General features: G+C 39.4%; 1 protein-coding gene across 3 annotated transcripts in view; it reads right to left on the reverse strand.

The window, feature by feature from the left end:
* Positions 1 to 10: 10 nt before the first annotated feature.
* LOC121896989 (septin-7-like) overlaps positions 11 to 15,915 on the reverse strand; it is a 58,512-nt gene continuing 42,607 nt past the window's right edge. For all 3 annotated transcript variants that reach the window (XM_042411185.1, XM_042411186.1, XM_042411184.1), the window contains 8 exons: positions 15,411 to 15,528; positions 14,419 to 14,511; positions 13,175 to 13,271; positions 6,964 to 7,015; positions 6,427 to 6,552; positions 4,843 to 4,978; positions 4,293 to 4,438; positions 11 to 2,570 (listed from right to left, as the gene is read on the reverse strand). In XM_042411185.1, the coding sequence (XP_042267119.1) occupies positions 2,531 to 2,570; positions 4,293 to 4,438; positions 4,843 to 4,978; positions 6,427 to 6,552; positions 6,964 to 7,015; positions 13,175 to 13,271; positions 14,419 to 14,511; positions 15,411 to 15,528 (808 nt within the window). In that variant the 3' untranslated portion in view covers positions 11 to 2,530. The remainder of the gene's footprint in view (positions 2,571 to 4,292; positions 4,439 to 4,842; positions 4,979 to 6,426; positions 6,553 to 6,963; positions 7,016 to 13,174; positions 13,272 to 14,418; positions 14,512 to 15,410; positions 15,529 to 15,915) is intronic.

The following is a 15,915-nucleotide window of genomic DNA, read 5'->3' on the forward strand; positions in this document are numbered from 1 at the left end:
ACATTGGGGGTTAAAGCATAATGTTTTCAACTTTAATATTAACCATGTACAGTTAGAGACAGAACATTTGATAAAACAAAGAAGAGAAGCAGAAAACAGTGTACATATATAAAAAAAAGTAAATATTACAAAAAAATCCACCTAACTTATGTCTATCTTAACTTGGTGTTATTGGAAGGGCGAGTGGTTCACAAGCAAGAAAAATTCAGTCACTTTTTTAAAAAACTTGTTGGACCACAGAATTGCTTTTCTCGGGAAAATCTAGCATAACGGAGCGGTCCTGAGAAGGTGTAACCATTGGCATAGATATATGTAATATGTGTCTGTGAGAGAGTATAAATGCATGGAAACGTATCCACTGATTCTTAAGACAAGTTTTACATAATACGTTCTGCTGTTACTCCTGGCATGTAGTATTCTGAAAGAACAAACAAAAAACTCAAGAAAAAAAAAGGCCACTGAGCAGCCTCCAGTATGTACACAATATATGAACAAATCCATACAGGTAATATTTTCTGTGTTGAGGGTGTAAGGTTTGTCCCTTTAGCATGTTGCTTTAAATGCATCATGAAGACTGCAGGCAGTCTGGAAAACTATACTAAAATAACAGATTCATCTATGAGTTATTTAAGAAAAACTACAAGGGAAAGAAGGAGTCATTCTTCAACCGTACATATACTATTATCATCATATGAAAATAAAACATGACAGCTCTGGGAAAGGTATATTAAGGGTTCAAATCTGTTGCACAGTGTGCAGCTTTCTGACTCTGCTTCGCCTCCAACCTGGACATATTCAGGAAAGCAGAGGGGTAATGTTTAGTTTTGTGCGGAAGCTTTTATGTGTAATATTTGACAGTGAAGTCAGAGATAAAGCTATGGCAGACTTCTCTGAAAAGTTTTCTTTCTGTAGCGTCCAAGGAGGAAAGAATTTTAAAGAAATAGTTCAGCTTTTTAATGAATTATCCCCTTTGGTCATTGTAACCAAAGAGAAAATATCACAAAAATCTGGACATTAGGGTTCAGGTCTTTGACAACACCCATCACTTACATCACAATATAAAACATCTTTGTAAATCACTGGAACCTGTAAAGTTGTAGACACAGATGAGGCTTTTGCATATTGTCCTCTATTCAAACAGGAAACACACACTGCAACGACAATATTCTGGCCGCTGTTGCACACATGATTCTTATCTCCCTTCTTCTGTCTGTGCAGTTTAAATCAGACTGTATCTATGACCTCAAACACAGCATTAACTATAACACACCTGCTCATACACACACCTGCTGCTGCACTGTAAATCCTGTCTACAGGCCTGGTCACACCAGCGTTTAAATTGGTAAAAGTTTGAAACAAAATCAATTCCATTAATTGAAATCACACAATGACCTTGACAGTGCTGACCTTTTAGGGAACAGAGCCCAAAATGGAGAAAGGTATCATAGCTTATTAATTATGTTCCACCAACCACTTTTATTGAACCTCCTGTCGGAGTAAAAAATGTTCCAAAGAGGAAATGAAAGAGGAATGGTTTGCAGACAGTTATGAGACAGAAATCGATGGTACAAATACATCCTTTAAAAAACTGTGTGAACTAATGTCCTGTTAGCGACTGAACCCATAAGGTTGCTAACTGACAGTTAGCAACCTCGCTAGCTTGGAGAGCCCCCCTCCTCCCTAATAACACTTCACTAAATTAAATGTACAATCCTGAGTAAACGGAACAGTATAGAGAAAATAGAAAGAAGCTCAAAAAGCGCTAGCATGTTCCCAGCTAGCTAGTGTGTTAGTGGTTAGCTCAACAGCAACAGTAGTTGACCAGCTAGCACTGTGAGTAGCCACTATGTCACATAGCTTCTACAACCAAATATGTTGCAAAGTCAGGGTTTCTGGTGTGACCAGGCCTTAATCCCACCTGACTTCTTCCCATCTTCCCTCCTCAGCTGCCACTTGATACCATTACCTTCATCTCTCCCCTTTCCTAACACACTCTCAAGGAGGTCTTTATGACTTATGAGTGTTATAGTGTGCGTACACTTGTGTTAAATGTTTGAGAACAATAAATGAAAGAGTGTAGAAGACAGGGATCTATCTGCAGATCTATGAATATCTAGAGAACACACACAGAGACTACTACATGTGTACAAATGGCTATGCATGGTCCCTGCCATGTGTTAACTCGTAGCTCAGAGGAACTCGGGTTTCTCCTCTTTGTCAGGGAAAATAGGAAAATAGAATTTCACAAACACATGCATTCCCCAGGAAAATGAAATGGCCTCGGCAGATACAGTAAAACCCTGCAGAGAGACGAGCGTGTGGGCTGCTGTGGTCAGTTGCGTGTGTGTGTGTGTGTGTGTGTGTGTGTGTGTGTAAATGGCGTCTGTGTCAAATGTTCTGCGTGTGAAATGTAACACAGAGGAATGTTATGTTATGTCTGGTTATGTTTGTGTGTTCTGAGGGCCACAGTTGATGTGAACTTCAGAGGGGATGAAGAACAAAAACAACAGAGAACAGCTCGCGTCTCTCCTCAAAAGATTTTGCCTTTCTTCTTGTTCTTTTCCATCGTCCTGTGTGAGAAACGACAAAACAACAAAGTTCATGAGAAAATGATGTCACTATCTTGTACTATGACACCCAAAAACGTTATGTAAGGCTTCACAGGCCTGACATTGATTGACATGATAAACACATGTCAGACTTATTTTTAATACATGTGAAAAACCCCGACAGATCTTAAATAATTGCCTCATGACTGTGAAAATGTGCCACCACCCACTACTTACTGTTTTATTAAGTTTTTCATGTACTATTTCACTTTATCTATTCTTGAAAAGATAAGGTTGTTTTTCCAAGACGGAGCTTGCAGTCTGGATTAAATGTTATGTTGACTGTGTGCAAATAAATGTGGTTATATCTGTCAAGCTAATCTTACGTTTATTTATAATCAGGAATGGAAACTGGTTGGGTCCTCAGGTTAGCTTTTTTCTCCCCTCCCCCTTCTTAAAATGTTGCTTTGGTGGCAGATTGTATGGAAATTCCACAGAGTTTTAATCTTCAGCACATTAATAATACAGAAAGGATCGCATAAAAATTCCACACTATAAATACTCGCTTACATTCCACAGCTGCATTCATGCGCACGGTACTTGTATAGTGTTTTTCATTTTGTAAATATCACAGTTCTCATGCTACCCATTGGTTTACTGTTCCTTGTATATATTCTGCACATACTTTTCATTCTGTACATTCATTCACTGTACTTGTATATTGGCTTCTGGTCGTCTTGTATGTCACATCTCTTCTGCTTTGCTGATTCATCCTGCATATCCTGCGCATTTATTCATCTACTTGTATCTATGTGCACTATGTGTGCTGTATTTTGTTTAACTGGGACTTATTGTAGTGAGTTCAATGGTAATAAAGTTGAATCTCATTTAAAACAGTAACATTTCTTTCCAGAAACAACGTCCCTTTTCTACTTTGTACTGAAACAGTAGAAGACGGGTGGTGGCAGGTGTTTCAGAGGAGGATATTTCAAGACAAACCATAAACCCAAAATTATCAGTGTAGCTTAATACCACAGCATGGTAAGTAAGATTTTTTTTAATCCAATTTGGGTGAACTGACCCTTTAAAAAAAGATAATCAGTTTTAGACTGTCAGCTGATTGGCTGGTATCATGCATCTATTGGTTATAACTACAGTAAGGATGTGTTACAGTGTATCACACCGCCTCACGTCCTGTCAAAAGATGAACTCCACCTCTGTGTAAATGTGTTTTGTGGTATTTCAAATACTTGAGATGTACATGATGGAGTCTGTCAGTTACATTTGGAACACAAGTATTGAATGTTGCATTCAAGGAGAGACAATATTTATCAGCATCATTTTTGTTTTAATACATTCATGGGTGTGTGTTACCTTGGGTATATTTACTGTGTATATTTCACATGAGACTCTGTGCCATTTGAGGCTAAGTTTGTTGAACATTTTGTTGCTATTCATACTGGTGACCAGTAGAGGCCAGTCAAGGGAACAGATAGTGTTACAGCTACAGCTGAAAATGTGTTGAAATGAGTTACAACATTTAGTTAGTGTCCTATTTTAGAAAATTCATGCCAAATATATTGATCTATTGGTCTAAATCAGTAGACATGCTGCAGACTCAGATGGCGTTACTTTGCTTTTGTATGTTGTTTTTTCCATCAACTGAACAAATGAACCATTTTTTTGCCAAATGAACAGGCAGCGTATTAGACAGCTGTTTAAGTGTGTGTGTGTGTTACTGACTTTGAAGCGTCCAGTTTCTGCTGCTCCAGGATTCTCTGCTGAGCCTCCCAGTTGGCCTTCTCGTCTTCAAACACTCGTCTCTTCTCCTCCAGCTCTTTGTACTGCGCCTCCAAGTTCCTTTTCATCTGTTCGTGGCGTCGCTCCAGCTGAGGGTCAAAACAAGTGTATAGACTCAGTCACAGTCAGAAACTGTCACTTTATGTCCCTGCTTCATCATGCCAGAAAATGCAAGTGTTGGTGTTCACAGTTTGTATCAGTTCTATATCAGGGCTGGGCGATAGAACTGAAAAATGTATCATGATAAAATGTTTCATTGCTGTCGATATTGATAATTATTTGTAATTTTTAATGACCTATTTTTAATAAAACCAGGAGAAAAAAAGGCTTTTCTTATTGCTATTGATGAAGTGTCTATAGCCAGTACGTATTGCTATAGTTTTATAACCCAGGCCTATTTTATATTACACAAATTTTCATCTCTCTCTCTCATACACACACACACACACACACACACACACACACACACACACACACACATCCACAAACCCACCTCAGCCTCTGAGTCCTTCAGTTTCTGCTTCTTCTCCTTGACCTTCATTTCAAACACCTGCTCCATCTCTGCCTCCATCTTCTTCATTTTCATCACATGCTCCCTCCGCTCCTCCTCCATCTGTGCCAGGGGACTCCTGTAGACCGTAGGGAAAGGTGGAGGTTAAGAGTTGATGTCACAGACCGAGGCTGTACTGCCCGAACCCCACACCCCACTTTTTTTGCCTAAAGCTTGGGCTCTGGGCTCAGGCCTTATCATATTCTGTGTTGGTCGGACCTCAAGGCCTCAATATAGCCTCAGGTCTCGTGTCGGGTTCAGGCCTCAAATTCAGCAGTACCAGGTGGGTTCAGTGAGGTCTGAAAGGTGCAAGTATGGACTGGGTACAGGTCTCAGTTTTAAGCGTGTGCAGAACTCTACATTGAAGATGTTCCACAGTTAGGGAGTGTGGGAAAGCTACTGAATGAGATCAAATGTTCATATGTGATGGACTGAAAACACTAAACCACATTTTATTCCTAAAAAGTGATCCAATGTAATGAGGCAGCTTTGAAGCTTTTTTAACTTTGTTTAAACCCTTTTAATTTTACGCTCTGTTCCCTGCCAGTGAAGAGGAACAATTGTTTGATAGTTTGCAGGAGCTCGAACAAACTGCATAAGGTGCATAAAGCTGGGCAACAAGCCAAAGAAGACAAGCTAATGGAAACCTTCTGACAATAGTGTAACAATGTTGGACATTTCTGAGCTTTCCAAGAGAGAAACTATTTTCTCAGATATCTGATTTGAACTGTCATTCTTTACTTCCAGACAGGGACTTCAACTTCTTTAAATGTATTAGATTAGCTTCTGGACTGCTCCTTCAGAATTATTAGAGATAAGTTATTACTGTCACTCCCCACTCCCTGCTGTACTGAGCTTTGTGTTTGCTTGTGGGGAGTGACGAGGTCAGAGCATAGACGTCAAACGTCAATGCTGTACAGATTCTGCATATACATAATAATCCATTCTCGAACCAAAGACATTTATATTGCAGTTATACCCATGTAACATACTCTTGAAACAAAAAGAATACAAATGTAGAGATATGTGTGTTTTACAAGCACAACGTCTCATTGCCTTACAGTGGAAGAATGTTAGTAGACTGAGGATAGGCAGGTGGTTGAGAGAGATGGCCGAGGGAGCGGATTGTTGATTGTCTGGAGTGGGTGGCAGCTGTGTTTAGAAGCAGAAACTATGTATGTATGTATTTATTAATCTTAATTGTATTTTTTTATTTACTCTTATTTTGCTGCTGTTGGTATTGTTTTTATTATTGCTAACATGTATTATCATTATTTACTTACTCATTCGTCTCTGTATTCCTTTAATGCATAACCTATTGTAATAGTGTCTATGCTGTTGTTATTGTTGCCTCATTGCCTCTTGGTGTAGGGGGGTTACTGTTGTTTTAAGTTTGTTATAAATGTACTGTTGCTATAGCGGGTGGGGGGTAAGGGTTAATGTTGTGTCTACAATATTGGTAAAATAAGTCTGTTATGCATGGAAAATCAATAGATACATGTGTTAAAAAAAGTGACTGGGTCCTACTTGGTGAGCTGTCCCTTGGTCTTGGAGGTGTCCACTCCATTACAGGTGACGGCAGCAAGTTTCTTACTGCGGTAATTCTCATAGTGGACGTTGTTGGTGACGTCCTTTAGGTCCTGCATGTGGGTCCTATGGGATGGAAGGAAAAGGAAGAAATAAATCAATGATGGTAATCTAGGAAGGTGGCAGACAAGAAAAAAAGGAAAGGAGAAGAAGATATAATGCAACAAGAACAATATACAAAAGAAGAAAAGCAGTATTTGAATGTGAAAATTTTACTCTTAGTTCTAACAAAAAAATCTCCATACATCGGGACCCAGCCAAAAGGTAAGGGCTTATTTATAAGGGCACAAGCTAAAGCTGTAAATGAATTTCACATATACAATTTTTTTTCACTAAATTAGCATCTGAGACAATATAATGTATTTACTGTAAACTAATAAGGTCACGAGGAAGACATTTATCAGCCTCTAGTGGCCTCTCTGGTTTCAATTTGACAGAAATAAAAACAGTTTCATTTATCAGAACACTCTGTATTACCTGATCAGCATGTTGCGTAAAACAGTGAAGTCACAGTGTTCTCCATTCTCCACTGAAACACACGGAGAGACACACAGATATCAAAATTACTATTCAATTCATTGTCATAATAAAAATAATAATAATAATAATCATCATTATCTGGTCTCAAGGGAAACTGAACTAGAAATACATGGCAAGCAGGAATATCTGAGCCTCTATAGATATAGATGTGCCAGATATTTGCGTATATAAACATCTTACAGGTGCCAAATAACTGCAATGAAGTCTGAGTAAAAGACTGTCAACTGGCTATAAATTCAAATACAGAGGCAGTCCCAGCAGAAACATATGTGTTATTGTGCTTTTGGTGAGTAAGATCAACACAGCTGTAGTGTGTGTTATTTACATTAGATAACTAATTACGGTAAATATATCAGTGATAAAGAAACATAAGTAAAACATCACTTAGTTAATTAGTTATGGAGACCTCATACTACAAACACACACATAGTACTGTATGTAAAATTCATTCATTCTTCAGTTATAGAGGGAGGGGTACACTGACAGAGAGGTATTTTCAGGTGTATAAGGGGCGTAGTACAGTATCAGTTGCAGTGGTACATAAACATAAAACAAAGGGCAGAGAAACATCAGGCCATGATCACATAGGATGTGATTTTAGTGTGAAAATATTTCTTTTATTTATTATTTTCACATGGATTTGGTTTCAGCACCTCAGCTGAGTAATTTGGACTTGTGTTTCTGTCCACCCTTTGAATGTACGTCCCATATTGACTCTCCCTTTAGCTCTGTTTGATCTCAACCAAATTCTGAGAAAAATATCTGGCTCTTTAGCTGCTAAATGCTCCACTATGTTCACCAGCTTGTGGCTAACTTTGCCTTCTACTGTTTGGTGCTGGGGTAGTAGTGTACAGTGGGTTCATCAGAACTTTTTGCTAAAAACAGGATTGTGAGAAGTGAGGAAGACCAAAACAAAGAGCTGAAAGAAGCCAAAACACTTGGTAGAGTAAAGCTAAAGGGAGCTGCAGTGTTTGGTGATAATTATCTGTTCATCACTAGTGCAGATTTAATATATTCTTAATAATACAAAACATGAAGAAAAGAAGAGAAAAATATAAGAAGCAAGATTGATGAGTCTTGTGGAAACAAAGAGTTTGCCTCTTCTTAGTACAGTTGATTTGTTGCAGCTTACATGTAAGTCATTTTTGCATGAGCTACAATATTCAGCCATGGTGCTTGCCACTTAACTGCACAGCAATGACATTGATGTTCAGTGCAACTCTCCTCTGACCTCCTGCTCGGTGTTACTGCTGATGCTCACAGCTGAGTTTTGTATTTTAGCACAAGACCTATCTGATCACAGCCCTTCAGTGTCGGACAACACAGACGCCACACAGTTAGAACAAACAAGAGTTCTTGGTCAGACAGCAGTAAACACAACTGGTCTTATTTCAACTTGGAACAGTTAGATGATTGTGAGTTTTCATCTTAACAACAGAGACATGGTTAAACGATCAGATGGGATTCTGGAAAAGGACCGCAGATAAACTGCTGCTGAGGATGTATGTGATGGTGTACGATCTCCAGCCTCTTCTTCATCAAATACGCTGCTCCGTATTGGGTAACCTCCACCCCACTGGCAGTCAATCATCATCAGGGGAGCGAATGAGGAGGACACCTTACCATTGATGAAACTTAAGCAGTCCCGCCCCTTGGCCTCCAGAGCCAGCCACTGACCTCCTGTCTCTTCTAGAGGAGGGAACTCTGACGGAGGGGAGGGGTACGGTTTTTCAGTTACTGTCAGCACCCAGCGGGGGCTAAATCTGGGTCTGGAGCAGCTGGGATTTTTATGGCTCAGACTTGGCCTGGTTCGGACCCAGAATCGGCCCATGTTTGGCCCAGATTCAGCCCAGATTTGGCCCGGATCAACACCATAACCTGCATGAGTCCAAGCTGGCTGGCTACAGAGCACAGGGCTTGTAAAAGGGAGTGCGGTGGTTGGAGGAGGAGTTATATGAGGAGCTATGCATGACCAGCCAAGGGCGCAAATCTCAATGAGGGAACAAGTAGAGGAGCTAAGTGGGGTCAAGGGTCATACGGAAAAAAAAACAGGTTGTAACTAATAGTAAACAGATCTTATTTGTTGATTCAATGGCAGAAAATACCTGATGCAACTGGTTTATTTAATCCATGTCTACTCAGTTTTTTACTTGTCAATCCGTGAGATATTTATTGAACATTGTCCATCAGGTGTTTTGAGCCTGAATGTTTTATATACTAGCAGTGTTTATTTAGCCCATGATGATGAACTGCATTGGTTTAATGAGTTAAGAGCACACAGCAGTTTACTTAAACATGCATAAGTGTGCAAGGCTAGATGTCTCTACACTAAAAGTCTTACATCAAAATCCAAGTAAGCTAATGAGTGAGAATTCATGATACCAAGCCACGTTTTACATTGATGACTTAAATGAGTTGCTACATGCCCTTTTGAAAAAACTACCTCACCATTAACTGCTCATGAACCTATAAGCAATGCGTTAGGATGGTGGATCCCAAACCTTGGTCCAGTGATACTACAAAGTCTGCACACTGTTCGCGACCTGCGCCTACACAACCCGATTCAACGCTAACAAAACATAGCGAGCTGAATCACGTGGTGAAGCGGGGCTGAAATGAAGTGGTGCAACAGAGTGGGATACCATAGGAGCAAGGAAGGGAGCCACAGTGTTAGAGTGATGTTTCTATTGCAGCTGTAGCTTCAGCACCAAACAGCCTCTAGTTTTCTCCATGACTATTCACATCATCAGACCTGGGGTAATACAACTGAAGTAGCTTGGAAAAATTACTTTTAGATATGTGTGAAACAAAAAAACCAACATGTCTAAATTGTCCAAATTAAATAATGAGAATAAAGACACCAAAATTCATAATCCTTGTGTCCCTGGTAGATCACTGGCTCTTCTGCTCAATGCTAGAATGCACTATGATGGCTAATAATAGGAGGGGCAGAGACTGTTCAATTACTGTACAATATTGAAATGGGGGTGCTTGGTTTGTGTTCTGATTGGCTGCTGCCTTTGTTGGAGCTCAATATAATTATCAAATTATACATAATAAGTAGCAAATTCTGATATTTTCTTCCAAGAGATTGTTAAGAGTTATACCAAATGATACTATAGAGATGTTAAGTGTTTGCAGATTTATGTTTTACCACTAAATACATTATCTGTTCTGAATAGGAGGTCAATGTGTAAACTGTGTACAATGACAAACCACTGTGCAGTGGATGGATACACGCTTTTTTGCCTGGAGGAAAAAAAGGAAAGGGAAATGGAGGAAGCTGCTTCAGGTGTCCAGCCTTTTTTTGATGGACACAAAACTCTTGAGCATCTATGTCAGAAAAGATCTTGTTCTGTTAAAAAAAACCCCAACAAAAAACCCAAAACTAACCCAAGGTGCATTTCGGTAAGAAACATAGTACATAGCCGCTAACATTGAATGGAAGATAAATATGGTTTTTTAGAAAACTGATAATACAATCTGCAAATTAAAAGACTTTTGGACTTTTTCTGGGTCAGTTTCTTTGGCACCGTGTGTTGTTTTCAACTGCAAGGACAAAGTGTTCTGAATTTTCTGCGGCTTGGACTCACTTGGACTAACTTCTTCTCCATAGCAATGTGTATTTAGAGCTATCTGCCATCCCAAACTGACAGAAAAAACAACATGATTTCTTAGAACCAAAATAAATGCAATGTAATATAAATATAGAGAACTCTGAGTTCTCCAGGGTGAATTCTTCCATTTCTATGTTGGAGATCATTAAGGATCTTAGTATAAAACTTTGAAAAGGTAGGGAAACAGAGAGGAAAAAATACTCCAAAAACCATATAACCAATGGCTATTTTACACTTTTCAACTCTATTCACCATATAAAGCTGTATGCTAAGTGTTAGAAAAGAGCTCTAGGACCAACAAACTACTGGGAACACATGGATGATTTTGGTATATAAAGTATATATATATATCATATTTTCATATGTCTATGTTCGTGTTTGTTTCCAAATGGTTCCAAAACATGGTTTTCAGTATTTGAAAATGTTGCAATCAGTATTGAGCCCAAGTCTGATTCGAGCATTGGTTTGACCATCAGCCTAATGATGAGACAGCACAGCAACAGAAAAGTGGAGAGGAAAGGAGTGATGGAGAGAATAGGGGCTGGTGATCTGAGGGAGGAGGAGGTGGGGGAGAAAATGATGCTGAAATAAAGTGAAAGATGATTTTGTTTACCAAAAATGCCCTCTGTCAGTCATGGAAAAGAATAGACAAAGAAAAAAGAAAAAAGAGAGAAAAGAAAGAATGAAAAAGTGAAAGACTGATAAACGGTCAACCACAGAGCAACAACGTTAAATTATTCTATATAAAGATAGATACAGTATATCATCTTTCAGAGGACTTTTAAACAAATGAAAACTTAGTGGAAAACCAACACACCAGTAAGAGCACCAACAGTTCACTGTGGCTAATGGTGAAAGGTGACTTGCTGCCATATTGAAACAACATATCCCATAATACACCATATGTCTATTCTCCTTTTCCAGAATCCCTATCAGGGTCAACACCAACACTACCAACAAGACAGTGTGCATTTAAGTTTGTTTGTATTGGGGAAGAAGGGTGGGTGTATACGGTAACAATGTATTAACTGCCAGACAACTTCACACTTGTCGAAATGTAATAACATCTTTAGCAACATGTTGCAATCATTTATTTCCCAATTCCAAAGACAAAAAATGAACTCAAATGTGGATATTCTTGCTGTCACATACAGTATGGGATAAAATATTCTAAATGCTTAGTGAATTCTCACTTACTAAGGTTTTCCAGAAGCCTTTTAAAGGTCATGTCCAACAGCCCTCGTCACTGCTAAACCTACATTCACACATACTCTGAGGACCCAACAGGCTGCCAGTCACTGTGAAGTGAACCTTAAAAACTATCCTGGTGCTGCCCAATAAGACTCAAAGCCTCAACAGGTGTTCAGCGGTTCAACAAGGAGAAGTTTAAAAAGTTTTTGTGGAAATGTCCACTGATGTGTGGAAGCAATAACCAGTTGTGCTTGTGTTGATTCCCTCTGGAAACGGAAACACAGAGTTGTTTTCTGTTCAACTCCACTAAGTGTAAGAACTTTAAACAAGCTGATATGAGGTCAATGGCTTCTAAATTATCTATGATATAACTCTAACACACTTTTTTAAGCACAAGCCATAAAAACATATCTCTCCAAAAGTGCACTACTTGTATGTGTGCTAGCATAGTGGCAACATCTAAATAACTTTAATGTAACATGTTGGGAGGTTCATGCAATCCAAGAGTCACCACCCCCTTTCATGATGACAGCCTGACTGAACAGGATGAGCTGCTATTGCAATAACAAGGACATGATCCCCTGCTGGTTTCCCAGTGGTGAACACTTTAAGTTATTTTATTTTTTTTTAGATGGGGCCACCCACAGGGTGAGTGGTTTACCCTCTCTGGCCAAACTGGATGACTGATTGAAGACACTTTTTAAACGGATACAATTGGATACATAAACATTTGCCCTATATTTTCTCTATATTTCTGTATAAAAGTTGGCTTTGGAATTAACTTGTCCATAAACTTTTGTTTAACTTAACATCCAACAATACTGACATTACTAAAATCCAACTAAAAATAATATCAATTTAAGACTAATCCTATCAAGCTCCAGCATTTCGTGCTATGGCTGTAATGGGTTACTATTTGATTATCAACCAGTTTTCATGAGAAATTACATTTTGACAAGCCAGTCCTTTTATTACCTGGTAGTTAATACATCCAGTGGAGACAGGGAGTTGTTGTGGAGAACATGCACGGTGTCCCACACTCTCGGGAATATCATGCTTCATTCATTACGATAGAGGTGACTGCTGGACATTCTCAAACACATCAACCTACGAACACCAATGTGTTTCAGTCTCTCTCTTACATCTGTCATTGTCTGACCGAGGTGCAATGACATAGAGTGTATCAAATTCTTGAAAACTGACAATGCTTAATTGCTGTGTCTCATAAACCTTCACAGTGCCCACATCTTTGTGCTGGTTTCTTTTCTAGGCCTTTGCAGCTTGGCCACAAGATGGAAGCTGTCTCCTTCCTTTCTGGCAGTGGACCTGAGTGAACCTACCTTCTGCCACACCCCACGGGTACTGACGACCTCTGACCTTCTTCCCGTTCACCTCGATTACCACATTGCTGCCGACCACTGCCAGCGGCATCTTCTCCTGGAGTGGGAAGACAAACACAACTTTCTTTGACTGCAAAAAACTGCTGCTTCTAGCTCTCTCTGCAAAGCTCAGTGCTGTTTGGAATGTTCTGATTGGCTGCTGCCTTTGGCAAATGACCATACCTGACAGCTTTGTTTGGGTTATTTGCAGATGGTAGGGATACTCATGTCTGTTGACATGTTTATTAGTATTTTTCTATTAAAACTCCTTGCTTAAGTGCAGTGAACTGAAGTGCGCAGTTTTTAGAGTGTGAGCATTGCCTTAGGCAGATTTACATATTTTTAAGACCTGGCTATAAAAGAAAGTGACACAGCAAAATTCATCTGCATGTCTTTGTAAAATAAACACTAATAGATAGTTAGTGACTACTTAGTGAAGTAATGTAGCTAGTGAGCTAATGGCTAACATGATATTAGCTATTAGTTTGTAAACATGCATGCATGACAAATCCTGCACAGTGTGCCTTTAATAAAGTTAAACAGAGTTACTGAAGGGAAAAAAGCTCTCCAAACTAGCAAGCTCATTAGTTTGGTTGCTAATGGGACAAGAAATTCACATAGTTTATTCAAAACTCGCATTCCTCTCTCATGGAGCAGTTGATACTCTGATAGAGGAGAGTTGAATAAGCAACAAGTACTGACTGGATGGTCCAAAGTTGAATCAAAAGCAAAAAAATTGTGAAAATTAACTTCAACCCTTCAAGTGAATCAACTGATCACTGCAATTGTATTGAAATAAATCGATTTTGCTGTTTTTAATGGCAAATGATCGGGCCCTTAATTGTGTCAACACTGTCACTTATGATTGACATCACCATGATGAGGAAAAAATATGACCACGTGCAGCAGATACCATGTTTGGCTTTTGCCAGAGGCAACAGTTACTGGGGTTGAGTTACATGGATGACAATCACCACAGAAAGTTATTCAATGAATGTGTCTATCAAGCAAATTATCTGTTACACAACTATCCTGCCAGGCATGGAGAAATGGGACAGATGCAGCTGCGAGGGTTGGATACTGACAAAAGGACAGGCTGACCTTTGGCTTTCTGTTACTCTCTATTTATTTGTCTTCCTGCTGAGATCAATCAGAGGTGTTTGATTCCAGTTTGAAATTACTAACAAGAATGTGAGGCCCAGTACCTTGATCTTTCGGATGAGCTTGTTGTCCTCATCGTCCTCCGTGTCTGGGAATTCATAAATTTTGATTTTGTGCTCCTGAATCTCTTTCATTATCTGTGGAAGGGAGAAACAAATCAAAACAAAGGTAGCACACACACACACACACACACACACACACACACACACACACACACACACACACACACACACACACACACACACACACACAAACAATAGGCCAGCATACATATGCAGCTCAAGTAGAATTTCAATATCTGTAGTGTCTGTTTTGCAATCCTTGTACACTTTAAGGAACAGTTCAGCACTTTCTCTGATTGAGATGAAAAGACTGATACTCATGTCTGTGCGTCAAGTACAGAGCTAGAGCCAGGAGGTGATTAGCCTAACTTAGCATAAAAACTGGAAGCATGGAGAACTGCTAGCCTGGCTCTGTTCAGAGATAAAAAATACAGCTAACAAACTGTATCTTGTTTGTTTAATCTGCACAAAAACAAAAATGTTAAAACAACAAGATGTGGATTTAGAGGGAGTTATGTACTGGAGCAATTTCTTGATGAGCTAGTGTTTATCCATCCAGCATCTCTGCTGGATGCCTGGCAACTTCACTGTGAAGAAATGACTCCATGAAGTCACTCCTCCCAACTGTTGTTCTAAATTTTCTTGGATTTTTTTTATCTTTGGAGAAGGCCCAGCTAGCCATTTTGTCCTGCCTCCAGTTGTTATGCTAAACTAATCAGCTTATGGCTCTGGCTGTATATCAAGACCATTCTCGTGAAATATACTACTATGGTATTGATCTTCTCATCTTTTGGAAAAAAAGCAAATAAAATGTCTCCCATTCATTATCCTGTATATACTGCTTATACAAAGAAAAATATCCTAGATACCACATCTGCTACAGATCGTTTTATCTGTCCACCTCAGTTGGACTGTAATGAGTAAAGCACTGCCTATTGCACTGATATGACACACACATACAAACTCACAAATACCTGTTTCTTAAAAAGCTGGCACTCCTCTGGGGTCAGAGTGTCGGCTTTCGCAATAAGAGGGATGACGTTGACTTTGTCATGGAGTCTCTTCATGAACTCGATGTCCAGTGGCTTCAGTCTGAGGACACAGAGAGAGAGAGAACTGTAAGGATCAGAAACAACTGAGTGCTAAACAGATTTAATGTGGAAGAAAAGTTGTCCACAGCTGAACCAGACCCAGACCCAGGGCTATTAACATTTCTGTTTTTCTATTGACAATTTGATGACTGTTCACTGGTGAATGCATCTGTCTCTGTGTGTGTTGGCCCAGGCACAGGTGGCCTGTCTTGTGTGTACCCACTGCAGGCTGGGACAGACTGTGGGCCACACCTGATCAGGATGAGTACATATAGAAAATGATTGGATGGAAATGTGGGTTTGCGGTTAATTACAGTAAAACTGTTTTCTGTAGGTCGACAGCCCTTTCAGGCAAGTGACACATCCTGTGAATTCACGTACAAGAATT

Source organism: Thunnus maccoyii, chromosome 5 (genome assembly GCF_910596095.1).
Source record: "Thunnus maccoyii chromosome 5, fThuMac1.1, whole genome shotgun sequence".
NCBI classification, from domain to species: Eukaryota; Metazoa; Chordata; class Actinopteri; order Scombriformes; family Scombridae; genus Thunnus; species Thunnus maccoyii.